Below are 27,587 nucleotides of genomic sequence, written 5' to 3'. Positions count from 1 at the left end.
TTTTTTTTTGTGGGGGGGGGGGGCGTTGTTTTTCATTGTCCCCTCGTCGGAATCCCCCAGAGATGACACAAGCCAAGAACAGAACTGGAATGAGCGTCTACCAGGGTGTTCTTCTAGGGAAATAAGTTATTCTGAAGGCAGGCTGGCAGTTCAACAGCAGTGTGAACAAATTGTCCCTGGTGGGTTCGATTACAAATTAGAACCTTGCTTAGTCATAAAAAGAAATCCAGCTCTGCATGTAGAAGCACAAGTTTAAAAAAAACTGATTTTGTGTCAAAGGGATGTCAAAGTTAATTATTTTTGGGACGACAGCTTTAAGATTGTCATTCCATTGCAGATTTTTTCCATCAGCTTTTGCGTGACAACGTATTATGTGGCATGATATAAATGTTGGCTTTGTAAGTGTGATCAAGTGGAATCTGGATTGATAATACAATGGTTTGGTGCAACAGGCTTTTGTGTCAGAGAACATGTGGTTCACACACACACACACACACACACACACACACACACACACACACACACACACACACACACACACACACACACACACACACACACACCCGGTTCCCTGAGCTGCCTGGGGATCCTTCAGAACCTTCTCTCTCTCTCTTGTGCTCTTATGTTGCTCTTTCTTGCTCTTTCTCTGTCTGTCTTTCTCTTTTCTTACTCGTTGTTCTGACTCTGCTCTCTCTGTCCTCTCTTTCGTTTCTCTCTCACTCTCTCTCTCTCTCTCTGATCTCTCGCTCTCCCTCTCTCCCCTCTCCCCTCTCTCTCTTTTCTCTTTCTTTCTTTCTTTCTTTCTTTTTTTCTTTCTTTCTCTCCCTCCCTCCCTCCCTCCCTCTCCCTCTCTACCTCTCTCCCTCAATCCCTCTCTCTGCTCTCTTTCCCTCCCTCCCTCCCTCCCTCTCTCTTTCTCTCTCTCTGCTCTCTGCTCTCTCTCTCCTTCCCTCCCTCCCCCCTCTCTCTCTCTGTGTATGTCTTGACCTCTGTAAATCAAAGCGTTGTGTTTAGATCTGTACGTTGGGTGCAGGTCTGCTCATGTCTTCCTCATTGCACATGATGCCAAGTGGCTCCATTTGTCTTACATGATGACTTAGAAGGCTAAATCACTCATTTCCCATTTGGCAGGGGGTCTGGGTTTTACGACGCGCATTGTTAAAGTAATTAAAAGGGCAACGGAGGGAGACGCTGTGTGCCCACATGTGCACATGTGCATTGCTTGTGTGTGTGTGTGTGTGTGTGTGTGTGTGTGTGTGTGAGAGCCTGGTGTAGTCTAAAATGAGCTGTATTAATCATCTGTTCCGTGTTCTCTTGTAGCTCTCCTTTCTCACACTGTTTCGCTCATTATACGATGAGGCGATATGACAATTTTTGGACGCGGGACAAAGGTCCCCGACCGTCATTTAGTCACCTTCTCGGTTCCGCTTTGCTTGACCTACTTTTCAGGAATGCCTGTTCAGCGGCGTGACAATATTACTCACAGATGTTATTTCCTCCCACATCTTTGTTTATTTAAGCTGCTATTGGTTTTTTTCCTCCTCTCCGGGGGTCACAGAGTGTGACTCTGACCCCGGTGTGTTAGTTAGTTATCAATGTATTTGCTTGCTTGTTTGTTTGTTTACATCCATTACGTGGGACTCACCACTTCCTGTGTGTACTTGTGTGTTGGGTTTTCCAGGGAGACATCCAGCAGCTGATGATCGTGGCCGACCATCGCGCTGCCTACGACTACTGCGAGCACTACAGCCCCGACTGCGAGGTGCCCATACCCGAGCAGCCCCAGGCCCAAGACCCCAACACTGACGAATACGTGAGTGCCGTCCTCTTTCACTGTGAAAATGTGTAACTGTGAGAGGATATAGATGGAACCAAAGGGACCTTCTCAGAGTAACAAATGTGTTAACCTACCCATTAAGACCGGGAATGCATCTGTGTCATTTTAAGATTTATTTGGCTATTCAAAAATAGCAGATATGCAAGCTCATAGCGCGGCACCGAGTGCCGCACTATGAGCTTGTAGATTTGTTTTTTTATCCAGGAAAATGTGTGCAAATCTTTGAATATATATATTTTTAAAGCAAACATGTGTCAAATATTTTGTTCCAGGGACCTCCAGAAGCAAAGATTTGAGTTAAAAATGTTTGCTTTAAAAAATATAATACAAAAAGATTTGCACAAATGCGTTCCCGGATTGAATGGGTTAAGGGTCCATTTAGTACCATTTGGGTCCTTCATGGATGGGAACCCGTGCATTGTGTACCCTTTCAGAGTTGCAAATGGGCTAAGAGTCAGTTTGGTACCATCTGTTCTCTCTCAAAGTTAAATTAACACTAAAGTTTACTGTGTACTTTTCTAAGCCTTTATTTGTTTATTTTATCGGCTCAACTCTGTTGGCGACTCAATCATCGCATTATTATGATGGCTTTACTCTCATCAGATCAAATGCTCAAGGAAGCCCATTTTCCATAATCCTTAATATCGTACGCTGTCGGGTGAAAACCTTGTATGTCCAAAACTGTGACTTTTCAGGAAATGGAATAAAAATAACCTGTGTTCCCAATGGAGCCAATACAGTTATTATTTAGTTACAAGCAATGGTTAAAACATTTCATTGGTTAAACATTCATAAAACCCACACACACTTATCCACTTTCACTTTCACTTGAACAAAAATGTTTCTAAAATAGCAAAGAGACATTCTACAAGCTCACGTGTCGCATCACAATGCGTTGTGAGCGGCTATTTTAGCTACTTATGCGCATCACTCTCACAAAGTAGTCGCATTAATCTGCGAAAAGAACATCCATTTTGAATATATATATATGGAGATACAAGGTTTCCGCCCGACAGAGATGATATCTTCTAATACCCTAATCAGATCTGGGGTTGGACATACAGTACTGTAATGTTGAAAAGAGCCTGTTTGGCTCATGGTTAACCCATTAAGACCTGAAGCATGATTCTAAAACATGTCCTCTAAATCCTAAACAGTTTTCTATATGAAAAACCTATGTTTCTATGTCAGTGGTTCTCAATCTTTTTCATGTCAAGGACCCCCAAAATTATATGTATTTGGCCGCGGACCCCCATCCTAAAATATGTTGTTCCAGGGACCCCCAGAAGCAAAGATTTGAGTTAAAAATGTTCGCTTTAAAAAAATATATATTCAAAGATATGCACACATTTTCATGATTTTTCTAAAATAGCAGATCTACAAGCTCATAGCGCGGCACTCGGTGCCGCGCTATGAGCTTGTATATCTGCTATTTTTGAATAGCCAAAGTGTAAAATTATGCTTTTTAGCTCAAATCTAAAAATGACACAGATGCTTCTCCCGGTCTTAATGCGTTAAAAGGTTGCCGTCTGCCAGATGAAAAGCGCTGACTGAAGAAAAGGTTTTTTTTTCTTTCTTATGTGCTATGCAGTTCCTTAATAATATGCAGGAATGATATGGTGACTGCCTGCATCACTCTATTGTATCATTTCATGCACTGAATACTGATACAATATATGCACCTGCTATATACAGTTGCAGAGCAATGGTGCTGCTGAATGTAGTTGCAAAAGAACACCTTCAGCAATATGCACAGTTAGGGCAGGGCCCTAACAGTATATCGATATTATATGTGATATGAAACTATAGATATCGTCTGACATTTTGGATATCATAATGTTGTGATACAGTATGGCATTCCTGGTTTTAAACACTTAGCCTTAAAGGTAGGGTAAGTAATTTATATTTGTGTTAAATAGCTCTATTCTGTTGTACTCATTGCTGTAGAGTGTTTGTTCAGTAAAAGGAGTCTCTCCAGCTCTTTATTAAACAGAAAATGCATTTTCAATACTATCTCCTGATTGGCTTAAAATGTGTCACCTACCTGAAAATGTACTATATTCTGTTTACTAAAGAGCTGGAGAGACCCCTGTGACCAAACAAACGCTCTGTAGCAATGATTACTATCAGAATATAGTACTTTTTTAACAAAAAGAAACCCTAAATATCACTTACCCTACCTTTAAGCGTCATGTTGTCGTAAATTGTCAAAAATAGCAAAACATTGCCAATACTCTCTACTTTTATAATGTATGGATAGCGCACCGTTATATCTTCAAATATCATATTTCTAAATTGTTTCCGTCAATCTATTATATACAGTGTATCAGCCCATTAGAAATGATTGAACATCACCCCCACCCCATACATGCCTTATTGACCTCTCCTGTTCCCTGGGGGTCTGTCAGTGTCAATATGGGCGAAGCAAAGGAGGGGGACAGCTGCTTTTTCAGCGTCAGAAACGACGCAAGACTTGCTATGTATATGCTGTCATGTTTAGAGAAAGCGGTGCTGGCGTGTTGACGGTTATGACAGATGCACTCACAAATGGAGCGGAAAAGCCATCTATCATTCAGCGGTAACAAGTTGCAACAGAGAGAGAGAGTAGAGAGGTACAGTACAGTGTTACCGCTGTACTGTAGGAGGATCGTGGAGAATGGGAAGGTTGAGCAGGAGGGGAACATTCCTGCAAGTTTTCTGATCAATGGCTTATGTTTGGCACACGCCTGCCTCCCTCCGCCCAGCCATCCAGCTACATTACGATACACATGACTGATGATGCTGCACTTCAACCATGCGCATCAGCCCGGCGTCCCCTGGGCGTGTCATTTTACACAGGGAAAATGTTCTAAAGAAACATTTCAATCAATTAAAAATACAATAAAAGTTTAAAATAGCAGATCTTTTTTTTTTGTTTTTATATTTTTTGTTTTAGAACAAGCGGTTCATCTTGGCCAGTACAGTACAATAAAATGTATACATTTCAGATGTTTTGAACAATTAAGTTATGCACTATACAATCCAAAAGAGAGGGATCCCATAATAGCAATTAAAAGTTCAATTTCACTATTATTTCTCCGGCTGGAAGTTGAGCCCAATGGGAGAATGTTTCACTCTCCCCACTGTTATATCCCCACCTACAGTGTAGACAGTTTTAGTAATAATTCTAATTCTAACATAAAAAATATTCTCTTATGTGGGTCCCTGGTACAAAATATTTTCATATGGCTTCCACGGCTTAATACATATCAAATTGGGGGTACCTGCTATGAAAGTTGTTTGAGACCCACTGCTGTAGCACCTTTTAAGTAGGTCCTAGCACCGAAAGAGGTTCCCCTATTTAGCAGCGTTCTTGTTTAGTGTGTAGGATTTAAGAAGAGGTGGTGACAACAACAGCACAGTAACACAGATTCTGTGACCATCGTCGACTTGATGATAAATTATTAATACTTGTATTGTTTCTGTGTTTGTTTCTCTTTGCTCCCAATCAATGTGTGTTTATTGGGTGTGTAGAACACAGAGGAGGACAGCTATTATTATGAGTACCCTTACTATGAGGACATGGACGGCAAGCCCAACGAAAAACCTGCCGGCGAGGAGACAACCACCGAAGTCGTCAAGGTACTCCACTACTCACTCTTGGCCAGCCTTGATACATGTTTTTTTTTGTTGTGCTTTTTACCCCTTTCTTCACCCCAATTTAGTCGTTATGCAATTGATTCCTCCCCACACACTAGTCTGTGTGTTGTCATTGCTGTTGTATCCTACTGGATCACCTGCCTGTGAGGAGCCCCCACCGGGAGGATGTAGAGCAGTGGTTCCATTTGTCGATCACTTGTCTGGAAATTTATTTCGTGTTTTATTTTTATTTTTAAATCGTATCGTGATTCGAATCGTATCGTGAGTTGAGTGAATCGTTACATGCCTAATTTTAACCAATCAGTATTAGAGTATGTTTTACAATACAATATAACTATTACATCTGCAGTGGTTACTCTTCCGTTTAGACCCAGGAGTCGGGTATAGGACACCTACTGGTTGACAAGTAGTACTCCCATAAGTGCAATATCAGGACATAAATCTTACGGATTGTAGCTTTAAATATTAGTTGTCAAAGATGGTAGAAGGGTTGACATTACCCACAGCATTTAGCGTCACATTTCTTGTAGTTACAAAAAAAAAACAATAAAATGTGTCTTCTTTTTTCCTTCCAGGTACAAGGGGGAACGAGAGAAGTTCTGGGGACGGCCGTCCGAGGAGGAAGCAGTGCCGGCGCCGCCGCTGAGGGCAAAGTGCTGACCTCCAGCTCCATCCCCTCCGGGGGTTCTTCTTCTTCATCCAGCAGCTCTTCATCAGGGGGCTCCGTCGGCAAGGCGGCCGCCGCCGAAGCGGGCGAAGCCTACGGGGAGGAGGCCAGCCCGTACGACAGCTACGACACCTACGGCAACTACGACACCTACTACGACGAGTCGACGGCGCAGCCCGACACCGACACCTCCCGACGCGTCACCATCACCAGCACCGGCACCGGGGGAGAGCTGGACCTGGGCCTGGGGGGGAAGGTCGACCTGGGCACCGGAGCGGAGATCGAGAGGCAGGTCATCGGTGGTGGTGGCGCCGGCAGCGACGGGGCGACGATCACCATGACCGCCAACAGGACTTCGGTGAGTTGACTCCTCCTACGAGAGAGGAGGGTTTACTTTATAGACCTAAACTCTCAGTTGTCAATTTCTTGAATGAATCCTTGGTGTTGGCATAGTAGCTGTTTTAACCCATTCAATCCGGGAACGCATCTGTGTCATTTTAAGATTTCTTTGGCTATTCAAAAATAGCAGATTTACAAGCTCATATGAGCTTGTAGATCTGCTATTTTTGAAAAATCGTGAAAAGTTGTGCAAATCTTTGAATATATATTTTTTAAAGCGAACATTTGTCAAATATTTTGTTCCAGGGACCTCCGGAAGCAAATATTTGAGTTAGAAATGTTACAAATTTTCACGATTTTTCTAAAATAGCAGATCTACAAGCTCATAGCGTGGCAATGAGCTTGTATATCTGCTATTTTTTTATAGCCAAAGAAATCTAAAATGACAGAGATACGTTCCCGGATTGAATGGGTTAATCTGTATTTAACCAGGACAGCATTGAGATTAAAACATATATTTTTCGAGGGAAACCTGGCCAAGACAAGACAGCAGCATAATTAAAAACACAGTTGCCAACAGAAAACACATAAGGAGACTAAATTAAAATAAAACACATTTCAAAAGAGATTTCTACAGAAGAAGTACATTTCCATAACCAGATACATTTAAAAGATTGGATTCTTTCATTTATCCAATTACAGTACTGAGTTTTTCTGCAAAATATGTAGAGTACCAATGTTGCCAGTGGAGGGCAGTTTGACTCTAGCCTGGCATTGGCCATCCTGATCACGCAGGTACATTTTTTTCCCCCACACATCATACTTTGACGAGTATAGTGGGCGACAGTACCTCGTCAAACTCATTCAGCCAATCATCGTAAAACAAAACATCTGACACCATTACTGTGCACTTTCCAAATCCAGTTGGAAGAAGAACAGCGAAAACGTCTTTTCCACCGAGAAACTCTTGTTGATTGTTGTGATTGCACAACAATCTATTTCTGCAATAACTGCACTTACAGCTGTATTTATTCTTGTTCTCACTTGTTCTGTCGGTGGACAGCCTATATTTCACGTCACCCACTACATGGACCCATCAGGGACTGCTTTCCACTGTGGGAACGGAACAGCAGTTTGAACGCTGTCCCTGATAGGCCTAGGCCTGGTCATTTGTGATTTCTTATACTCGTCGCCCCATACTCGTAGCCGACTGCTCTGCGGTGAACTTTTGTGAATCCACGTGATCGGGAAGGCCAATAAAGTACAAAGATAACTTAATCTGTGGAGAAGATTGTGTCCCACCCCTGTGTGACGCACCCGGACCTGCCTTGATTTGGCTTAGGCGCTGTGGTGGTGGTGGCGGTACTCCTTTTCTTCATAACTTAAATCTGTGTTTTCAACAGGTCAGCACTGCCTACGATGACGGCTACGGCGACGGCTACGACTATGGCGAGGAAGGCTACACCACGGGTGGTGGAGGAGGCAGCAGCAGCAGCAGTAGCACCATCGACCTCGGAGGTGGTGGCGGAGGCAGCAGCAGCAGCAGTACCATCAACCTAGGAGGTGGAGGAGGCGGCGGCAGCAGTAGCAGCAGTAGTACCATCAACCTTGGAGGTGGTGGTGGCGGCGGAGGAAGCAGCTCAACAATCACCCTGGGAGGCGGCTCTACCGGCGGAGGTTCCGTGTCCGTCGGAGGCGGCGGCGGCTCCGTCTCGGCCGGAGGATCATCTTCCACGGGAGGCGGATCGGCCAGCGCCGGGGCGGGAGCCGTCCGTCCGTCGCCACCGTCCGTCGCCACCGGAACGGACATGGGCCTGGACGGAGAGGCGGACTACACCGACCTGGACGGGTTCAAGGAGGAGCACATCACCGACTACGGAGACCTGGACACGGACGTCTACAACTACGGGGACCTGGATTACGGAGACAAGACGACGGGCAAGGTCCTGCCCGCTGAGACCGATGAGTACTATGGACAGGTGAGGAGACGTACTTCATAGGGGGACATGCATCATGATCAGGCAAAATCGAATGTCACAATATCTTTGACCAAATACCTCAATATCGATATTATGATGATATGATGAATATCATATTGTGATGATATAAATTGTCTTTTGCATTAAAAAAAAGCTAAAATAGCAGATCTACAAGCCCACAATATGTTGTGATACGACAGATCGGTTGTTTTTGCAATTTTTGGAAGTATTATTGACATGTACAAAAAATAAGTGCCAAATCTAAATGATACGATATTAAAAATTCCAATATCTAGACTCAATATCACAATATCAATATATTACCCAGCTCTACTAAGATCGTGAAGATGAGGAAGATAGTGATGATGAGGGAGATGAAGAGGAGGATGCTGATGGTGTGTTTTGTGTTTGCCGTGTAGGTTGATGGATCTCGTGGTGAGAAGGGCCAGAAGGGAGAGCCTGCTGTTATTGAGCCTGTGAGTATCTTTATGCATCTATCTCAGTGGTTTTGAACCCTCTTCATATCAAGGTCCATTATTTATTGGGTATTTGAGCCGCGGAACCACCATTTGATGAGATATTTAGCCTCTCAGACCCAAAATGTATAGAATATTTTGTTGTCGTTGGATACGATTTTGTCCACAATTTCATAAGTAATACAGATGTTTAACAATAATTGAACTCTTGAGAGCGTAAAATGAAACCAAATGGACCCGCAATGGGTCCATTTGGTTTCATTTTACGCTCTCAAGAGTTAAAGATCTATACGGGTCCATTTGGTTACCAACTCTCCATCATTTAGCTGGGGACCACCTGGAACCCCCTCAAGGACCGCTGGTGGTCCCCGGGACCACTGGTTTGAGAACCGCTGATCTATCTGACCAACAGATGTAGGCTGTGAGTCTATGTGGGGAATGTGTAGGAGGTGTTAACATCCGTGATCCACATCTAAACACAACCTCCACCCCTTCAAACCTCTGACTGGCTATCCTACGGCCGAACCCCTCTCGTTACGTATATCGTTGGTCCGATACCTCGAACCCCCCTCCCTCCCTCCGCCCCCCCTCCCTGCTGGTCATCGAGACGACAGCGTAAACATTTGGACGAAGACCACCGCACCGGATTGTAAATGGTCTCTGGTATCTAAACACACTGGGACCAGAGTAAACATCAGGGAAAGATGGAGAGAGAGGGGAAATAATGCGAGGATATGCTTTAAGTCCCTGTCCACCAGATATCTCCTATAGTGAGGTTTAAATCCTCAAATCTTCTCCGTTCAATAAATGTTCATGTCAAGTATTTCTCTCCCCCCCAAAAACATCCCTGAAGGAACCCTTTATTTGGTCTGTCTTTAAACTCATTAACTATGCCAGAATCTCTACGAATGAAAACAGCAAGCCCTGTCCCTTCCTTGTTAATCGGACCTGCGTGTCCTGTTGGTAACGGAGGAGCTGTCCACGATACGTCCTCATTGACCAATGCATGTCGTTAGTTAGGCTCTGAGTAGCCTCTGGCGTGTTACATCAATGATGATCTCACAATCTGTCGTACTGTAATGTACTGTGACATCTGGCGTGAAATCAAGGATAAACCAGGCTTTACACATGGACAGGCAAAGATAAAGACACTACTTTCACCCAGAATATATATTTTTTTCTGATATAGATCAGTCAATTTGATCAGGTTTGAATATTTCTGTGTTTGCTTTTAATAATGTATGTTGCGCAGCATAAATGCAATATAACAGAAATGATTGAAGAATCCTAAAGGAAATTACATTTCCCTGGTGGCGGAATTTTCAGGACACTTAAGCTCCTTCCACATCACAGCTGCAGCTGTCTCTGCTCAAACACAAATGTCACCGCTCTGTTCTGTATGTTTGTGTGACAGAGAGAGTAAGGAACGCTATGAGAGAGAGAGAGAGAGAGAGAATGAAAGAGACCTCAGATGCCCTTTCAGAGAGCATTTGTGTGTGAGCATGTGCACACACGCCACGTGCGCGCGCGTGTGCGTGTGTGTGTGTGTGTGTGTGTGCACGCGTACATATCGGCATGTATGTTCATGTGCGCACACACAATACCATTCACAGAGGTTTATTTTTGAGATCGTAAACAAACAAAAAGGTGAGCCATTCATCACCTCAATAATCAATGTTGATGTCCACCTATATTTGCCAGACTTAAATAGCAGATCCACTCATCTCAAAGTGCGTCCCGATGCAATGAGTTATGAGCTTGTAGATTAGCTGTTTTTGATGCGCGACATGGCATGCAAGTTGCAACCAAGTATAAGTCAGGCTTGATCACATAAGCATACGGTGAACTCTAGGTCATCACTCTTAGGGAGACAATGGCTTTTTGACAGTCACCTCATCTCTCTCTCGCTCTCTCTCTCTCTCTCTCTCTCTCTCTCTCTCTCTCTCTCTCTCTCTCTCTCTCTCTCTCTCTCTCTCTCTCTCTCTCTCTCTGTTACTCTCTCTCTCCCTCTCTCATCCACATTCTTCTTGTAGAGAAAGAACATAGGTATAACCTGTGAAATATTACAAAAAAAAGCCACTGAAATATTTTTACTCAGAAAACACCATATAATCAACTCAGGGATGACGGGTTTGTGGGCCCATGGAAAGAACGTCTGGAATCACATGAGTCAGGATTCGTGTGGCTTTCTGTATCCACAACAAAGCAGGAAACCAAAATGTCACGAGAACAACAAACACAATAGAGATCTGTGTGACCACAAGGAGGTGCTTCTGTCCACAACAATGCCATAGAGAGTCAGAGAGATGCAGAGCGTGAGGTGGCCTACTACTGTATATGGTTCCGTGAGGAAGATGTTATTGTGGGATGCCTTCCATCCAATAGATGGCCAGTGTAGTCAATGCTGCATGTCAGATCTAACAAACATCGGAGTCATTGTGTTCACGTCCCATCTCGCAGTCCTTGTCATTTCAAGTGGAAAAACACAAAGAGTTTTTCACTTGAAATTAAATTATTGTAAAAGCTAGGCGGTAAGCCCATTACACGAAAGCCGTTCTTGTGCATGAGCAAACTCAATGATTTATTTTTTTACTAAAACATGACCTTTACTGAAACTATGACCGCTCTTACCCCTACTCCAAAATGCCGTCCAACGAGCGTTGTCCAACAGGTTTCGTTTTTTTTTTCAATCGAAACCCAGTTCGATTCCTGCGTTTTTCCCGGACGGGTTGAAAAGTGTAAAAGTCTGCTACTCGTACAGCAACCCTTTCTCTGTCTGCTGTCGTTCACCCTTCTGTTACCCTGAAAGTAATTCAATAAGGAGAGATCAAGTTGAGAGCCAAACACATTTTGTATTGAATTAAAGAATAAATGTAAAAACAAATACGGGCGATTAGACTCCATTAAAAATAACACACGATGATGAGCCTATGATGATAATAGAGAACCCCCCCCCCTCCTCCCTGGAGTCTAGACACTGGTGGTGCTGCTGCTGATAATACCTCCTTCCTGCTGTACTCCTGGCAGTGTTGATTTCGTCGAAAAAACTATGACAAAAAATGTTCGTCGACTACCTTTTTCCACTGACGAAAACTAAATAAAAACTAAGCTACGATGACTAAAACTAAGACTAAATATATTGACAATTTCGTCAACAAATAAAAAATAGACTAAAATGTTAGGGAGGGACTAGTGGAGAAGAGATCCAGTAGAACTAGAAGACAATTCATTTTGTGTTTGGTTTGTGCTCGGGTGTTGCGCTCTGAAAATAGCAGATCTAAAAGCTCACAACGCGTCGGACATTCATGACCTTTCAACGCTCTGTCTGAGACGAGAATGACAGGTTCAGAGGCAGTGATGTTTGCACAACGGAGTGTGATCGCCTGATTGGCTGACTGCAAATTGAAAGAATCTAATTGGCCGGTAGTGCTCACACTTAGAATTGTGAATGAAATGTTTTTGACAGCGTGGGAAAGTGGAAGTGACATAGTGAGATTCCCCAGAAGAGAAATTAACTGCATGAAAGATAGCGTGAGAGAAAAGATGTTCTATCCTTAACTTTCACTAAATAAAAATAAAAAAAAGCTTTTTCAGCAGCTGAATTGAAATGACAGCCAGGATTGCAGATTAACCGCGTAAACCCCATGGGGAGTCCCCCAGGGGTATGTACCAGGCCCCCTCCTTTTTTCCCCTCAACACCAGATCTCGAAAATTGCAGATCCACAAGCTCACAACGCGCCGTGAGCTTGTGGATTGATGGATTTTCACCGAACGCTCACCACAGAATAGCGTTACTAGGGTTCAAGTCAGCAAACACTCTCAGCTAGAAACATGCAGCTGTGCATCATTTCATATGTTTATAATGAGTTAATTGACACAATACTGACATGCACACATGCCAATGCGGGTGGCATAGCTGAGTGGGTATATCTTTAAGTGGTTAAAGGGATAGTTCAGCCCCAAAATGCCTACCGGTCCGCTGGCCATCAAATTATTGGCTTAGGAATGCGACAAAAACAAAAAATTATCCATGAATTCAAGTCTCCATGGGGTGACTAATCGATAGGACAAAAAATCTTTTTGCGGGTGAACTATCCCTTTAACCCCTGACAGCCCCCCCCTAAGTTCATCTGAGCCATCTGAGCAGCCATCTGAGCAGCCATCTGCTGGGTGAAACCGTAAAAGCAATTTAACCCTGCCCCCGGGGACCAGAAGAAAAAAAAAAAAACCTGACTTCCTCACCTCACGTGTGTTTGTGCTTGTGTGTTCCAGGGAATGCTGGTGGAGGGCCCACCGGGGCCTGAGGGGCCAACAGTAAGTCTTGTCTCAATCACATTTCTCTTGCCATCTTTTGCTCTCTCTCTCTCTATCTCCATCTTCCTCTCGTTTGTCTTGTCATCTTTCGTTATTTCTTTTTTTTTACGCCTCATCGTTCCAGCAGACAGATTAACGGTGTTCCCGATTGATATCTATTTGCACTCCCTCTCTCTCTATTCTGTTTCTCTCCTGTTGCTTGTAGATGGAACAATTTTATGTTTGGCGTTTTCCCCAGAGGACTGACTGTGACACAGGAAAAAAATAAAAAGAAAGAAAAGAAAGCAAGCATATGAAATTAGGACTCTGCCACGACTGGCTGTCAACTCTAATCTAAAAGCAAAGAAAGAGGCAAAAAACAGCCCGACAGACAGACACTGTAAGGGCGTGCCAGTTATATATTTACTTACATGGTACGTTTTAATTCGTGGAAAAAACCCTGCTAATGGGATTCAAGGAAATTAGCCAATAAGCACAAAGCTATACAGTTATAAACAAGACGAGAAAAGGCCTAGGGTCCCACAACAGAGAGGAACAAGCTGTCCAATAACTACTTCATACAGTGTGTTTGTATGTGTTAGAAGTGTTAGAGATACTTGGTGGAACTGTTGCTAGGTTTTGGTAAACAACATTACTTGTAGGCGTAGGCCTGGGCGACAAAATCAAACATCACAAAATGATTTGATCAAATACCTCGATATATCGATATTGTTACGATAATATCATTGTGATGAAAATGTCCAATTTCTTTTGAATTTTTCAAAAACCTTCAAAAATAGCATGTTTACAAGTTTGTAGATTTGCTATTTCCGCTATTTCGGACATTTATTTTTGACCATTTTTCGAACAACAGTTACAGTATGCCATAATCACGATATTACTGTATCTGAAATCACAACGTCGATATAACATCATTTGATTTTATATTTCCCAAACCTACTTGGTGTTTTATTGTCTGACATTATTCTATTGTTCTCCGTAGGGTCTCCCTGGACCTCCAGGTGTTTCCGGATCTCCAGGTAGTGCCGGGGATTCCGGCGAGAGGGTGAGTTGTGGAAGAAGTAGTACTCATTTTGTAAAAAAATACTCAAGTAAAAGTCCTATATTCCAAATCAAAGTACAAACGTATTGGCATCAAAATATACTTAGCAAAGGGCAAGAGTACACAGGTAAGAGTACTCTTTATGTAGAGCGTCCCATTTCAGATTCTACTGTATCATGTTATTGGACTATAATTATTGATCACTAACCACTTCATCCCTATTTTATTGGGCTCAAGTGGTTTTCGGCTATTCAATAGCCGATCTACAAGTGTAGATCCACTGGCCCGGACCGCTGGCGTAGCGGTCCGGGCAACTAGGCTACAATGTAACCTGACAGCACGTTGCGGGTTCGAGTCCCGATCCCGACGGCCTTTGCTGCAAGTCACTCCCCATCTCTCGCTCCCCATTTCCTGTCAGCCCACTGTCCTATCTATAATAAAGGCATGAACCGCCCCCCCCCCCAAAGATGTGTAGATCTACTATTTTCAAATAATTCTGAAAGTAAATAATTGAAATCAACTAGTAACTAAAGTTGTCAATAATAATGAGATGTGGTGGAGTAGAAGTATGTAGTATCAAGAAATTGAAATACACACAGTTACAGTACTTGATTACATGTACTTAGTTACTCTACACCACTGCCGTCAGGACTATGCAAAGTCATACGTGTCTGCTTTGCCAACATCTTAGAATACAAAATATCAGGGCTTATGAATAATGTCATGAATGGAAACGATACCTACAACCCCTGACTCTTTTCCCCTCTTCTTGGGTGTCATTTTCAGGGTCCTAACGGTCGCGCGGGTCTTCCCGGTGCCGACGGTCTGCCAGGACCCCCAGGAACTGTCCTGATGCTGCCTGTAAGTAAATCAATACCTTTTATCTCCTGTTAAATTAGGAAAACATGCCATTTTGTTGTGTTTGGTCCCCTTTTCTCTTCGGCATATGGTGAATGACTCACTCACCACAGAGCTGTTGCACTTGGCTCTACTGTATTTCGTGTGTGTGTGTGTGTGTGTGTGTGTGTGTGTGTGTGTGTGTGTGTGTTTGCACTGTGGCTTAAGTTGAGTGTGATGTAGGTTTTTCTCTTGTGTTATCAGTAGCCCAGCACAGATAAGAGGTTTACACTGTCTTATGGAATGTAAGGGAGGGAGTTTCCTATCAAACGGCTTTTCCTCCATGGACCTGTTTTACATTGCATGCCTTAACCACTTGAAACCGGCCGCCCTATTATGGGCATGTCATTAAAGGCGGACATTTTCAGACATTGCAATTTTCACACATTTTAAAAAATTGTCAAATAATGAAAAAATAAATTACAAGAAGTTAAACATTTCCCCAAATAGCAAAAACAGCCAATTTGTGTTGCAATGTGACGAGTTGCGACCTTGTAGATCAGCCGTTTTCACTATTTGTCTTACAATGAAGCAGGGCTTTAGACAGGTTAATGGCCATTTGCTGGATCGCCACTCTTAGCACCCCCTAGTGGATGATATTCATAACAGGACACAGCGACAAATAGTCTTAATCACTTTGATGGTCATTGTCCGCCACAGACCTCTTAAACGTTTGCATTTCGTTTACCTACAGCACATACTGTGGTCCTTCTCTCCTTTGGACCTCAATTATTTCCCGTATTTCTGAACCAAATTGACATTTTATTGTGTGTGATCTTCAAAGCAATCATTCACACTTTGGTCAGGGAAACAAACAGCAACAAAGCAATGTTGTTGGTATGTAAACTGTGGCTACTGCTGGTGGATCTAGCTGTTCTGCTTGCAGAAACACAAGTGGTTTTTAGCTCCTATAACGTTGCTTGTTTCTCATTCTTCTTAACTTTGGTAATTACTTTGGTTGTTGCTGCCTGCGTTGATTAGTTGAGCAGATGTTGCAGTTTGTGGTCTCAGGGGCTGAAGGAGCTGTCTGGGAAAGCCATGTGTTAGGCTCTGTCTGGACAGGAACTCCAGCGTGTCTGCTGCTCTATCCTGTGTAAAAAAAAAAGAAAAAACCTGATCCCTAACCACGACCCCTACAGTATATCGTTGCTGTTGGGCAGAAACCTCCTATATCCATATTCTAAGCCCTACTTGATCATACTATAGCGTCACACGAAATCATCAAAAGTAGCAGATAAACGAGCTTGCAGATCTGCTACTTTTGCAATTCTTTTATGTGAATCCTGAAAGGTAACAGCTTCGGACATAATGAGGTTTCCACCTCGACAGAGACGATATACTTCCTTGACCCGGGGTCCCTCCCAGGTGTCTTGGCCCCCTCCTTTTTTCCCCTCCTCTACACCAACATCGTTTTGTCAAAAATATCCGTCTATCATGTGCAAAAAAAAAGCACCACTTGAAAACGGATCCATAGCCACTTAAACCCTGAATTGGCCCCCTATTGGGTGGATGTACTTTGTTGACCTGGGTCCCCCAAGGAATAAACAGCCTCCTTTTTTTTTACCTCTACACCAAAACATCTTCTTGGAAAACAGCCGATCTACAAGCTCAGAACGCGATCGCGATGCCTTATGAGCTTGTACTGTCAGATCAGTTATTTTCATGCCTTATTCTGAATTTCCCAGAATAGCGATGCTAAGTTTCATGTGGTTTAAAAAGCCATAATGACAAACATGCATTGTTGTTTCACCGCTGCTAGCAAGAAGCAGAAGACGGTTTTTCGTTTATTTTTTTGTACTGTTAGTCGTTCAGAATTCACTGTCGATCTGAATCGAGCCCCATTATTGTGTTGCCGGTTTCGCTCGATACGCTCAATATCCTTCATCACTCGACGCTTACCCGTATCTCGTTTGGTCTCAAATTTCCTTGGCGTTACTCGATGTAATCTCGACTTGCATTAGTTAAGAACGGCATGGATCCCGAGAGGCTAGCTATGTGATTCGATTTATCAGTTTGTTTTCTTTTCGTTCTGTCTCTGCAGCTGGCACTGGCAGCGCATCATTTCTGTTCTGCACGGCCTGCAAACAGAGGATTGTTATAGCTGAGAAGTAGACAAAAGAGGAGGGAAAACAAACCGTGAAATGGAAGGAGAAAATATATCTGAAAGGGATTTGAAGGCAGATAAGCACACTATCCGTCAGGATAAAGTATACTGCTCAAAGAAATCAAGGGAACACTTTGTTTCCCCTTGATTTGTTTGAGCAGTTTTCGTGAGCATACTGCTCACGAAGACCGCTCAGTAAAATTGAGGGACCAACATTCTTCATAATATAGTGTGACTAGGACTAATAAAGCCGTCTGCCGAATCCGATAGGTGGTCTATCTTAATAAGAACCATGGTTGAAAAGTGCATGGCATTTGTGAAACGATTCACATTAATACGGCGGTTTGTTTTAAGGCCTGTTTGCTGCATAAAGATCAGACACATCGCAGTAGTCTGTATGCAATGAATCAACTGTTTGTATTATTGCTCCTTGGTTACAATGTTTTCTGTGATGGTGAAACCAACCTAACCGCTATTTCCCTGTTGTGTTGTCACGCATCTGTGAACCAACAGTCAGTCAGCCTCTGGAGCGCTGTGTACTGTGTACGATGTAACTCAACTCCAGATGCCTGGCGGTGGTGGAAACAACTCAAAAAGTTGCACCATCAGAACTTTTTTTGCACATCTTTATGCATTGTGCAATACCCGCAAACCGCCACAAGATGCCAGTAGTGTTCACATAGCCTCTTTGCTCAGTAGAGCAGACGTTCTCTGTGTAGGCTGAGCTGCTTGATGCTGCCTGGTCGCCGCCTACTCTTCAGCTCAGCATCAGCTGCACACGCTCAAAGCAGGCTTACAGAATAGGAAAAACAACGGAGAATACTCTATTTTGCCAAGTCAACATTCTGATTCAGAGATTTGTTTTCTTTCTCAAGCCTTGATCTTTCTTCTGTGTAATGTCATGTAAGGGCTGCAACTATTGATTCTGTTTGATTCTGAGCGATTATTCTATTGATTCCCTTTTATATTAATTAATCATCTTTTTTAATTAATTTTAATCATCAAAATTCAACTACCGTAAATTTCGGACTATAAGCCGCGACTTTTTTCCAATTTTTCGACCCTGCGGCTTATATAACGGTGCGGCTTATCTATGGATTTTTACAGCTAACGGCCACTGGGGGACCTCCTAAATCTATGGATTTTACACCCGCGGCTTATAGTCCAGTGCGGCTTATATATGAACAAATCATTCAATTTAGCTGCTGTGGCTTATATTCAGGTGCGGCTTATAGTGCGAAAATTACGGTAAATCAATTAGTCTGATTGACCACCTAAGCCCTATTTTATACTTTTGGTATTTTTGAAAATCTTTTGGGGAAAACAAATCTCTATTTTATCTCCAAAAAATCAATTTAAAACTATTTTTAAAAGAAATAATCGATCAAATCTATTAGTTCGATGAACTGTTGCATCCCTTATGTCATTGCTTGCTGTGTGCGTACTAAGCCTCATGGTCTCATGGTGGTATGTGGTGTTTGAGTCAGTACATCTCTGGGTCACACTGCTCCCTGGTTTCCCCTGCATGGATGAAAACAGGCTGACAGGCAGACAGTGGACGCCAACACACTCACCAAACTGATTAGGAAGGCTGGTGTTGTGGGGGTGGAGTCCCTGGCAGTAGTGTCAGAGTTCCGTGCCATCATGGAGGAAGGACACTGCCTCCCACCCTCTCTCCATGATGAACTAGTACCAGGGGTCTTCAACAGGGGGTCCGGGACCCCTTAGGGGGTCCTCAGAGTTACTACAGGGGGGCGCCAAATCTTTGTGTGATATATATATATATATATATATATATATATATATATATATATATATATATATATATATATATATATATATATTTTTTTTTTACATTGACCACTTGAACCCTAGCATCCCTTTTCTGAGGAGAACCTTAGCCAAAAATAGCAGATCTACAAGCTCACAACGCCTCGCGCTGCGAGGCGTTGTGAGCTTGTAGATCGGCCATTTTTTGGCAAAGAGGAATAGGTGTAGAGGGAAAAAGTAAAAAAAAAAAAAAAACATCTGAAACACAATTTTATACAATATCGAGGGGGGGGGGGGCCTACTTCATCTCTCTCTCAGCTAGGGGGTCCTTGGCCTGAAAAACGTTGAAGACCCCTGAACTAGTCCAGTAGTTGTTGGCTTCAGTAGTGGTGCCCCTTTCTCTGATTGCTGAATCCAACTTCCCCCTCTTTTACCCGACTACAACATTCAGCTTAGAAAACTGCAAGAGGAAACCATCGCTTGCATATCGTTGCCGTCGGGTAGAAACCTCCTATCTCCATATTTTAACCTTTTATGTTTTTTCGTTAATTAACGCCCTATACTTGATCATAGTACAGTGTCACACAAAAGCATCAAAAGCAGCAGATCCACAAGCTCGAAATGCGGCGCGAAGCGACGCGTTTAGAGCTTGTAGATCTGCTGCTTTTGATGCTTTTGAATTTGAATCCTGAAAAGTAACAGTTTTGGTCGTAATGAGGTTTCCACCCGACAGAGACAGTGATGCTATGAATGAATGATAATGCATCTATTAAAGAATACAACGTAACACATGAGAACTGGAGTGAAAGAGTTGCAATTGGTGCCTCCTGAGCAGACTTATTTTAAACTGTGGCCATAACATTTCAGTAGGTCCAGTCACAGTGTGTTGATGTATTTACATGTTCAAATAATGTACACAGAAGTATTGTTTTCTATTCCGCAACAGTTGTGCTAGTCAGGTTTTTTTGTTGTTTTGTTTAGCACTTCACAGATAAGTAGGTTCACACAAGGTTTGTCAGTTTAGTTTTTTTAAATCATTTAATATAATAATGCACTTTCTCTCACAGGCCCCTTTGTAAACACTGAAGTGCACGTTTACTGAGAAACTCATTATGCCAAAATGCACCGCTGAGCGGCACAGGAGGTCATTCCTGCCTGCGGCCATTAAACCTCGTTATGCTTAGTGGGCATTAATTGATTTGACGTGCAATATGGTTTTAACAGTCGTTGTCTTAACAATATTACTTTATTTGTTTTGATTCTAGTTCATTCTAATCTTTTTTATTTTATAGTTATTGCTTATTGCCTTTTGTTGTTCATGTTTTACTGATGAGAGCAACTGTGGTTTCCAATTTCCCCCCTGGGGTATCAATAAAGTGTTTCTATTCCATTGAAGGACATTAACATACACCTAGTGTTTATACTGATTATTAGAACAAATATATGTATTCTCTTTCTCTCTTTTTGGTTGATGCATTTGGTTTATATTTACATTGTTTTAGTATATTTGTTTATTACATCAAATATGGACATCAAATGATGATGAGGAATTGAATAGTGAGAAATTCATACGTTTGTTCTGCATACTCCTTTTCTGACATTTTTGTTTGTTTGTTTTAATTCTTCTTTCAACATGTTGGATTATAATGCTTTTTCCCCCATTCCTATTGTGTTGTATTGTAGTTCCGGTTCAGCTCTGGCGCTGACTCTGGCCAGAAGGGACCCCAGGTGTCCGCCCAGGAGGCCCAGATGCAAGCCATCATGCAGCAAGCCAGGGTAACAGTTTACACCATAAACTACACATATTACAATACATTACATTACATTACAGTCATTTAGCAGACGCTTTTATCCAAAGCGACTTACAATAAGTGCATTCAACATAGGTAGGCAAGAAAACTACTAATCACCAGGAGTGTATTACGTGCATTCTCTTCTAAAACAAGCAACTAAGAGCATACCTAGCGCTAAGGTAAAAAGTGCAATATATCAGCTACCTACTTTCATAAACAGATGAGACAAATGGAAAATCAAATGAGCAAGAGCTAAAACAAATAAGTGTATCAAATAAACAAGATCCAATAAAACAAAAGCTCGTACAAATAATTGATAACAAGTAGGCATGGAACCATGGAAACATCACAAACATACTGCACACACTGTACATGTGTGCGTGTGCATGTACAGTACACACACACACAACCATAGCAACATCATAAACATACTTTACATCAGCTGTTCCCAAACAGTTGGGCCGTGAGGATATTACAAGTGGGACCCTCAAATAACTGGCAAAACGCTACGGTATTTAATGATAACCTAACATTAATATTTACATTTTTCATTGATCCATCCTAGCCAGAACACAATCAGTTGATCATTAAAAGAAACTTGCTCTCTGACCACTTAACACAGGCAGCCATTTGGCAGCCATGATGCCGTGTTAAGTGGTCAGAGGGGACGGTCGCTAACGCGTAAGAGATTTTAAATCGGGCCCTGATCCAGCAAAGCTTGGGAACCTCTGCTTTAAATAAATGTGTGCATGTACAGTACACATGTTTCCCACCCACACACACACACACACGCACACGCACACGCACACACACGCATGTTTGCATTTCCGCATGTAGTCGTGTGTGTGTGTGTGTGTGTGTGTGTGTGTGTGTGTGTGTGTGTGTGTGTGTGTGTGTTCATCTGTGAACACACTCACTCTCTGACACACCGTTGCACAACACTGACACATTTCACATAAAACAATGTGATTGTGTTCATGGTTTAACATTCCTCTCCTTTTTCTTTTTTTTTGCAGTTGGCTATGCGTGGCCCTACAGGACCAATGGGTTTGACTGGAAGACCAGGACCCCTGGTATGTGTACAGTACAGCACTTCAGCACACACCCAGCTAATACACTTTACATTTCTGACGCTTTATCAAAGGATAGTTTTGCTCTGCAAAATATTAAATATGACAGCACCGACAGGTGGGGCTGGGTGACATCTCTGAGAGAGTCTGAGATGATGAAAAATGACAGCTGTACAAGACCGTTTTTAGTGTACTTAGGATGTCATTTATTATATATTTTAGTATCTAGGTCTAGGTCTAGTTATTGTCTTCCTGTCTATGTTTGTCTCCTGGTTTGCTGGCTGCTGTTGTTTTTGTTTGTATTTGCTCGACGTCACTGTAAATGAGGGTAACCTCAGTGCCTTTGGAGCATAAATTAAGTGAATGAGTGAACATAGACAAAATAAAATATCACTATATTTTTTACCACAAACCTCAGTATTAGTTTTGTGATGATAATATTGTATTGTGGAAATAAGATTCTTCAAGACTTTTCAAACATAACGAAAATATCAGACCTACTGTATAAGCTCACGACGCGTCATGAGCTTATAGATCAGCTATTTTCGCTATGTGCAAAAAACAAGGACACAATATTATGATTTCCAAAATCCCAGACAATATCTAGGCTATATGTCTATCCATAATGTTGACATAAAGCCCAAGTTACTGGTCTAGTGGTTCTGACCTAGTGAGTAATGAAGATGTGTTCGTTTCTCAGGGAAATCCTGGTACATCCGGTCTGAAGGGAGAGTCTGGAGAGGGTGGCCCCCAGGTAAGTGAAACAATACCGGTACTAACTCTACCTTCACCAGGCTAACTCCATCTATACAGGATACAGGACTCTGTCCCTCTTTGATAGCTCTCTCACATCATATAAGAGACAAAGCAACATGTTCAATAATTCGACCTAATCTTGTTTTTTTGTTCATGTTTGTTTCAGGGACCTCGTGGACCAATGGGATCGTCTGGTCCTTCTGGAAAGCCTGGGAGGAGGGTAAGCATGTCACCCTGCCGTAGTGACAACACTAAAAGGTGTTGGTCCATTATAGCTGAGTCGGTAGAGAGGCCGTCTGGGAGTCAGAAGGTCCCCGGTTCACACCCCGATCCACCTCAATATATGTGTTGGTCCCTGAGCAAGACACATGACCCCTTATATGCTGTATACTGTATAATAACAGCGGCCACTGCTCCTAATAGTTAGGATGGGTAAATGTAGAGGACACACGAACGAACGCACGAACGCACACACACAAACGTACGCACACAAACAAACGTACACACACACACACACACACACACACACACACACACACACACACACACACACACACACACACACACACACACACTCACACACACACTTAAAGACATGCATTTTAGGTTCAAAATCATGCCACTGTACCAAGGTAATTGCATTGCAACTGGAGTTTCCCCAAGGTAACAGTAAAGCCAAATCAAATCAAAACAAAACCATCCATCCATCCATCCATCCATCCATCCATCCATCCACATGCACTTGCAGACATTACAGTAACATCATGACATTAAGAATGTTGTCACTTCAGAACAGAAAGAGCACCGATACTCTATATCACGATACTGGGAAACACAAAGCAGGCCCTTTCTGTCCATCATGTTGGTTATTGTACTGATTCTGTACTGTTCCGATGTGGTTACGTGTTGGTGATGTTTTGTCGTTGATGTTATGTTTTGCAGGGTCGTGCAGGAGCTGATGGCGCTAGAGGCATGCCAGGCCAGACTGGAACTAAGGTATGTTGATGATCCCTGGCCTGCACACCATGCCATTTTCTACTACACCACTGGTCCTCAAAGTGTGGTCTGGGGACCCCCTGGAAAATGTGGAACACTTTAAATGCTTAAGCTTCATTACATTTTTATCGGCTATTTTAGCAGACTCAAGCTCACAACACGTTGTATGCTTGTAGATAGGCTACTTTCAAAGAATATTGACACATGTTGAGAAATCTTCTTTATGGCACAAAAGCTTGTGCAGGAGAATATTTGAGAACCATTGAACTACATCGTATTGCATTATATTGCAGCATATTTCACCATTACACCATTTGCCTGAAATATTGAGCTCTAACCATTGTTTTCTCTCGTTGCCAGGGAGACCGAGGCTTTGATGGGCTAGCCGGGCTTCCAGGTGAAAAGGGACACAGAGTAAGACTCTTTTTGGTTGTGTGTGTGTGTGTGTGTGTGTGTGTGTGTGTGTGTGTGTGTGTGTGTGTGTGTGTGTGTGTGTGTGTGTGTGTGTGTGTGTGTGTGTGTGTGTGTGTGTGTGTGTGTGTGTGTGTGTGTGTGTGTGCGTGCATTGACCTTTCCTCACGGGTGTGTGTGTGTTGTGTTTGTCTTCATGTAGGGAGACTCAGGACCCTCGGGACCACCCGGAGGCCCAGGAGAGGATGGAGAGAGAGTGAGTACTGCGTTTGAACTTTCTCTCTGACTGTTACTCTCTCTCAAATGCTGTTTTTCTGTTGTTGTACCACAGCATTCATCTTCCTCCATTGTTTTCCCTTGCAGGCTGTCTTATCAATACTACTATACACATGCGTACTTTACTGTAGAGCTGTAAAACGTCCTTGAAATGGCTTTGTTCAAATATTACTAAAGCCAAATTTCACACTTCAACGTAGGTACGCCGGTGTTCCGTGCCAAAAATCAGCCGAGCAACAAGCTCACAACGCGGCAAACTTGTGAGCTTGTTGGTCGGCTGATTTCAGCACGTATGAATCAGGCTTTAATCACAGATTCAGAATCCTCAAATACTTGTATATCATTCACCTGAAAGTCAGAGCTGAAATCGGCACGTAAATATGACAATAATATAAATATCAACCACTGTAAATTTACTGTATGCAATTTAGTTTTTTCTTATAGTATATACTATAGTATTTCCTTATATTACATATTTATTCATCCATCCATTGTTCCATCTTCCGTTGACATTAATATTCTACATTCTCTCTCCTCTCTCAAGTCATTTTAAACAATGACTGAATACTGAATAGATATTCAAAACAATAGCATGAGACCTCCTCCCCCCCAACTATACCCCCACGCAACTATACTCCTCCTCATTAGCCCTCATGGATGTGATTCCATCCTCCTCCTCCTCCCTTGCCACCCCTCGCTCCTGGCCGCATTGTTCTCCTCCAGCACCGTAATCTCCTGCTCCATTGTCATTCATGTGCTCCTCCAATCTATGCTTCCATTCTGACCCATTCTCTCCTCCTGTCTCCCAGGGAGACGATGGAGAGATCGGACCCAGGGGACTGCCCGGTGAATCGGTGAGTGATCGCACTCCACATTACACTTTCCCTCCATTCTTCACATCACACACACACTGTGTCTGAGAGAGCCTGGTTCCCTCCATTCTTCACATCACACACACTCTCTGAGAGAGCCTGGTTCCCTCCTTTCTTCACATCACACACACACTCTGTGAGAGCCTGGTTCCCTCCATTCTTCACATCACACACACACACTCTGAGAGAGCCTTGGTTCCCTCCATTCTTCACATCACACACACACTTTGAGAGTGCCTGGTTCCCTCCATTCTTCACTTCTCACACACACACTCTGAGAGAGCCTGGTTCCCTCCATTCTTCACATCACACACACACACTTTGAGAGAGCCTGGTTCCCTCCATTCTTCACATCACACACACACACTCAGAGAGAGCCTGTTAACTCCCCTCCGTTCTCGGTGTCGAGGCCTTGATTGCAGAAAGCAATTTGCAGCGTTCTCCCAATGATTCTTATTATGTCACCACCATCGTGTCACAGGCAGCTCAATACAGATCATTAAGGACTGTGTTGAGGATCTGACTTGTGCTGATTTATACTTGGCTGTGCATCGTGTCGCGGATTGAAAATAACCGATCTACAAGCTCACAACACGCGTTGTGAGCTTGTAGATTGGTTATTTCCGGTGCACGACACATTACCCAAGTCAGTATAAATCAGACTTTAGTGCAGTATTTGTAAAAAAGAAGAAAAAAAAACCCACACTGACTTGGAAGTGGGAAATTTGCACAACCCACCACAAGCTTGTTCTAACAACTTCCTAACCTCTCAATTGATTTAGTGCAGTAGTTAAGTTTGTCCACTAGGGTGTGCTGTCTGGAGTCTTACATTCAGGACACTACATCAGTCAGTCGTCATTCAGGAAGCACTGAGGTGGTCTTTGATGATAGGCAGAGCCGCAAGTGCTACAAGTGTTAAGCATGTGTTCCTATTTGTATAATGTGACATTATCCTCATGGACATTTTATAAGTCAGCGCGTTTCCAGTTATATGATTCTTAAACTTGCTAAATGTTTCATACTTAGCGAATTGTGACCTCTCTTATGCCATTCTGAATCCTCATCCTCTTGTTTTCTCAGGGACCCCGTGGTTTGCTGGGACCAAAGGGTCCTCAGGGACCCCCCGGACCTCCTGTGAGTACACATGCTCCTCTACAATGTCTGCTTCCATAGGTTCATAGTCTCTATGTGGACAACGTTCATTTTAGCTCAGTGGTTCTCAACCTGTGGACTGTGAGGATATCGCAAGTGCAATGTTCCTCTGATCCAAGCCGGAGCCCAATCGAATTAAAATAAACATGCTCTGAAAAGGCAACGCTTTCGACAAGTGTATCTGCTTTGGCAGTATGGGGTTTCGCCAGTGGTGGAAAAAGTACTCAAATGTTTTACTTAAGTAAAAGTATCAATACTGCAATGTAGAAGTACTCTGTTACAAGTAAAAGTCCGGAATTAAAAATGTACTTGAGTAAAAGTACAAAAATATTGGTATCAAAATGTACTTAAAGTACCAAAAGTAGAAAGTAGTCATTATGCAGAATGTCCCATTTCACAAGTTTTCAAATGTATGAAACTCTTTTGAAAATAGCAGATCTACAAGCTCACAATGCGTCGCATCGCGACGCATTGTGAGCTTGTAGATTGTGAGCTTGTAGATTGTGAGCTTGTAGATAGGCTATTTTCAAACGGCCGAAAAGTAGGGTCGAAGTGGTTAATGTATGTTTTGTAATAATAATCAAAATCTACAAAGTAACTAGTATCTAAAGTTTTCAAAAGTTTGTGAACCACTGTTCTACCTAAATATGATTGTAACTGCTTTGGCAGTATGGGTTTTGACAGATAAGCCAATAAGGCAAGCCTGAACTGAATTGTAGTTGTTGATGTAGTGTAGTAGTTGTACCCAGCAGACCGGCAATGGTGCAGTTTCATCTCTGTTCTACTCCTCCTCTGTGTGCTGTAGTGCTGTTACTGCTGTATACCTGCTGACTGCTTTATTTATGTCCTCTGTGTTAGGGTGTTACCGGGATGGATGGCCACCCCGGACCCAAAGGAAACATCGTAAGTACGGTTGGAATTGTGTGTGAATACAATGCAGGGCGGCACCACTTTTAATACAAAGACATCAGGGGAAGAAAAGGCATAAAGATGGGCTCCCCGAATTCTGCGCATTGATGCACACTGTCAGACACACACACACACACACGCACACACAAGTGCGCTTATGCACAGGCACACGCACGCGTGGGCTTAAATTTGTCTCTATTTCACTCTCTAATACACAGAACTGTTTCATGAATTCGCTATCTCTCTCTTGGTTTCACACACACACACACACACACACACACACACACA

The 27,587-nt window shown here is 42.8% G+C and overlaps 1 protein-coding gene across 2 annotated transcripts in view; it reads left to right on the top strand.

Moving 5' to 3' along the window:
* Positions 1 to 27,587, top strand: part of col5a1 (procollagen, type V, alpha 1) — a 139,482-nt gene that overhangs the window by 61,094 nt on the left and 50,801 nt on the right. For both annotated transcript variants that reach the window (XM_080419608.1, XM_080419607.1), the window contains exons 5-22: positions 1,682 to 1,813; positions 5,351 to 5,458; positions 6,052 to 6,501; positions 7,886 to 8,461; positions 8,881 to 8,937; positions 13,210 to 13,251; positions 14,234 to 14,296; positions 15,080 to 15,154; positions 20,748 to 20,840; positions 21,874 to 21,930; positions 22,628 to 22,681; positions 22,850 to 22,903; positions 23,626 to 23,679; positions 24,040 to 24,093; positions 24,293 to 24,346; positions 25,176 to 25,220; positions 26,319 to 26,372; positions 27,249 to 27,293. In XM_080419608.1, coding sequence (XP_080275734.1) covers positions 1,682 to 1,813; positions 5,351 to 5,458; positions 6,052 to 6,501; positions 7,886 to 8,461; positions 8,881 to 8,937; positions 13,210 to 13,251; positions 14,234 to 14,296; positions 15,080 to 15,154; positions 20,748 to 20,840; positions 21,874 to 21,930; positions 22,628 to 22,681; positions 22,850 to 22,903; positions 23,626 to 23,679; positions 24,040 to 24,093; positions 24,293 to 24,346; positions 25,176 to 25,220; positions 26,319 to 26,372; positions 27,249 to 27,293 — 2,067 coding nt within the window. The remainder of the gene's footprint in view (positions 1 to 1,681; positions 1,814 to 5,350; positions 5,459 to 6,051; positions 6,502 to 7,885; positions 8,462 to 8,880; positions 8,938 to 13,209; positions 13,252 to 14,233; positions 14,297 to 15,079; positions 15,155 to 20,747; positions 20,841 to 21,873; positions 21,931 to 22,627; positions 22,682 to 22,849; positions 22,904 to 23,625; positions 23,680 to 24,039; positions 24,094 to 24,292; positions 24,347 to 25,175; positions 25,221 to 26,318; positions 26,373 to 27,248; positions 27,294 to 27,587) is intronic.

The sequence above is a fragment of the Gymnoscopelus braueri genome (assembly GCF_963280865.1).
Source record: "Gymnoscopelus braueri genome assembly, chromosome: 22".
Classification (NCBI taxonomy): Eukaryota; Metazoa; Chordata; class Actinopteri; order Myctophiformes; family Myctophidae; genus Gymnoscopelus; species Gymnoscopelus braueri.
Note: the sequence above shows the minus strand (reverse complement) of the source record. Positions and strands in the feature narration are given on the sequence as shown.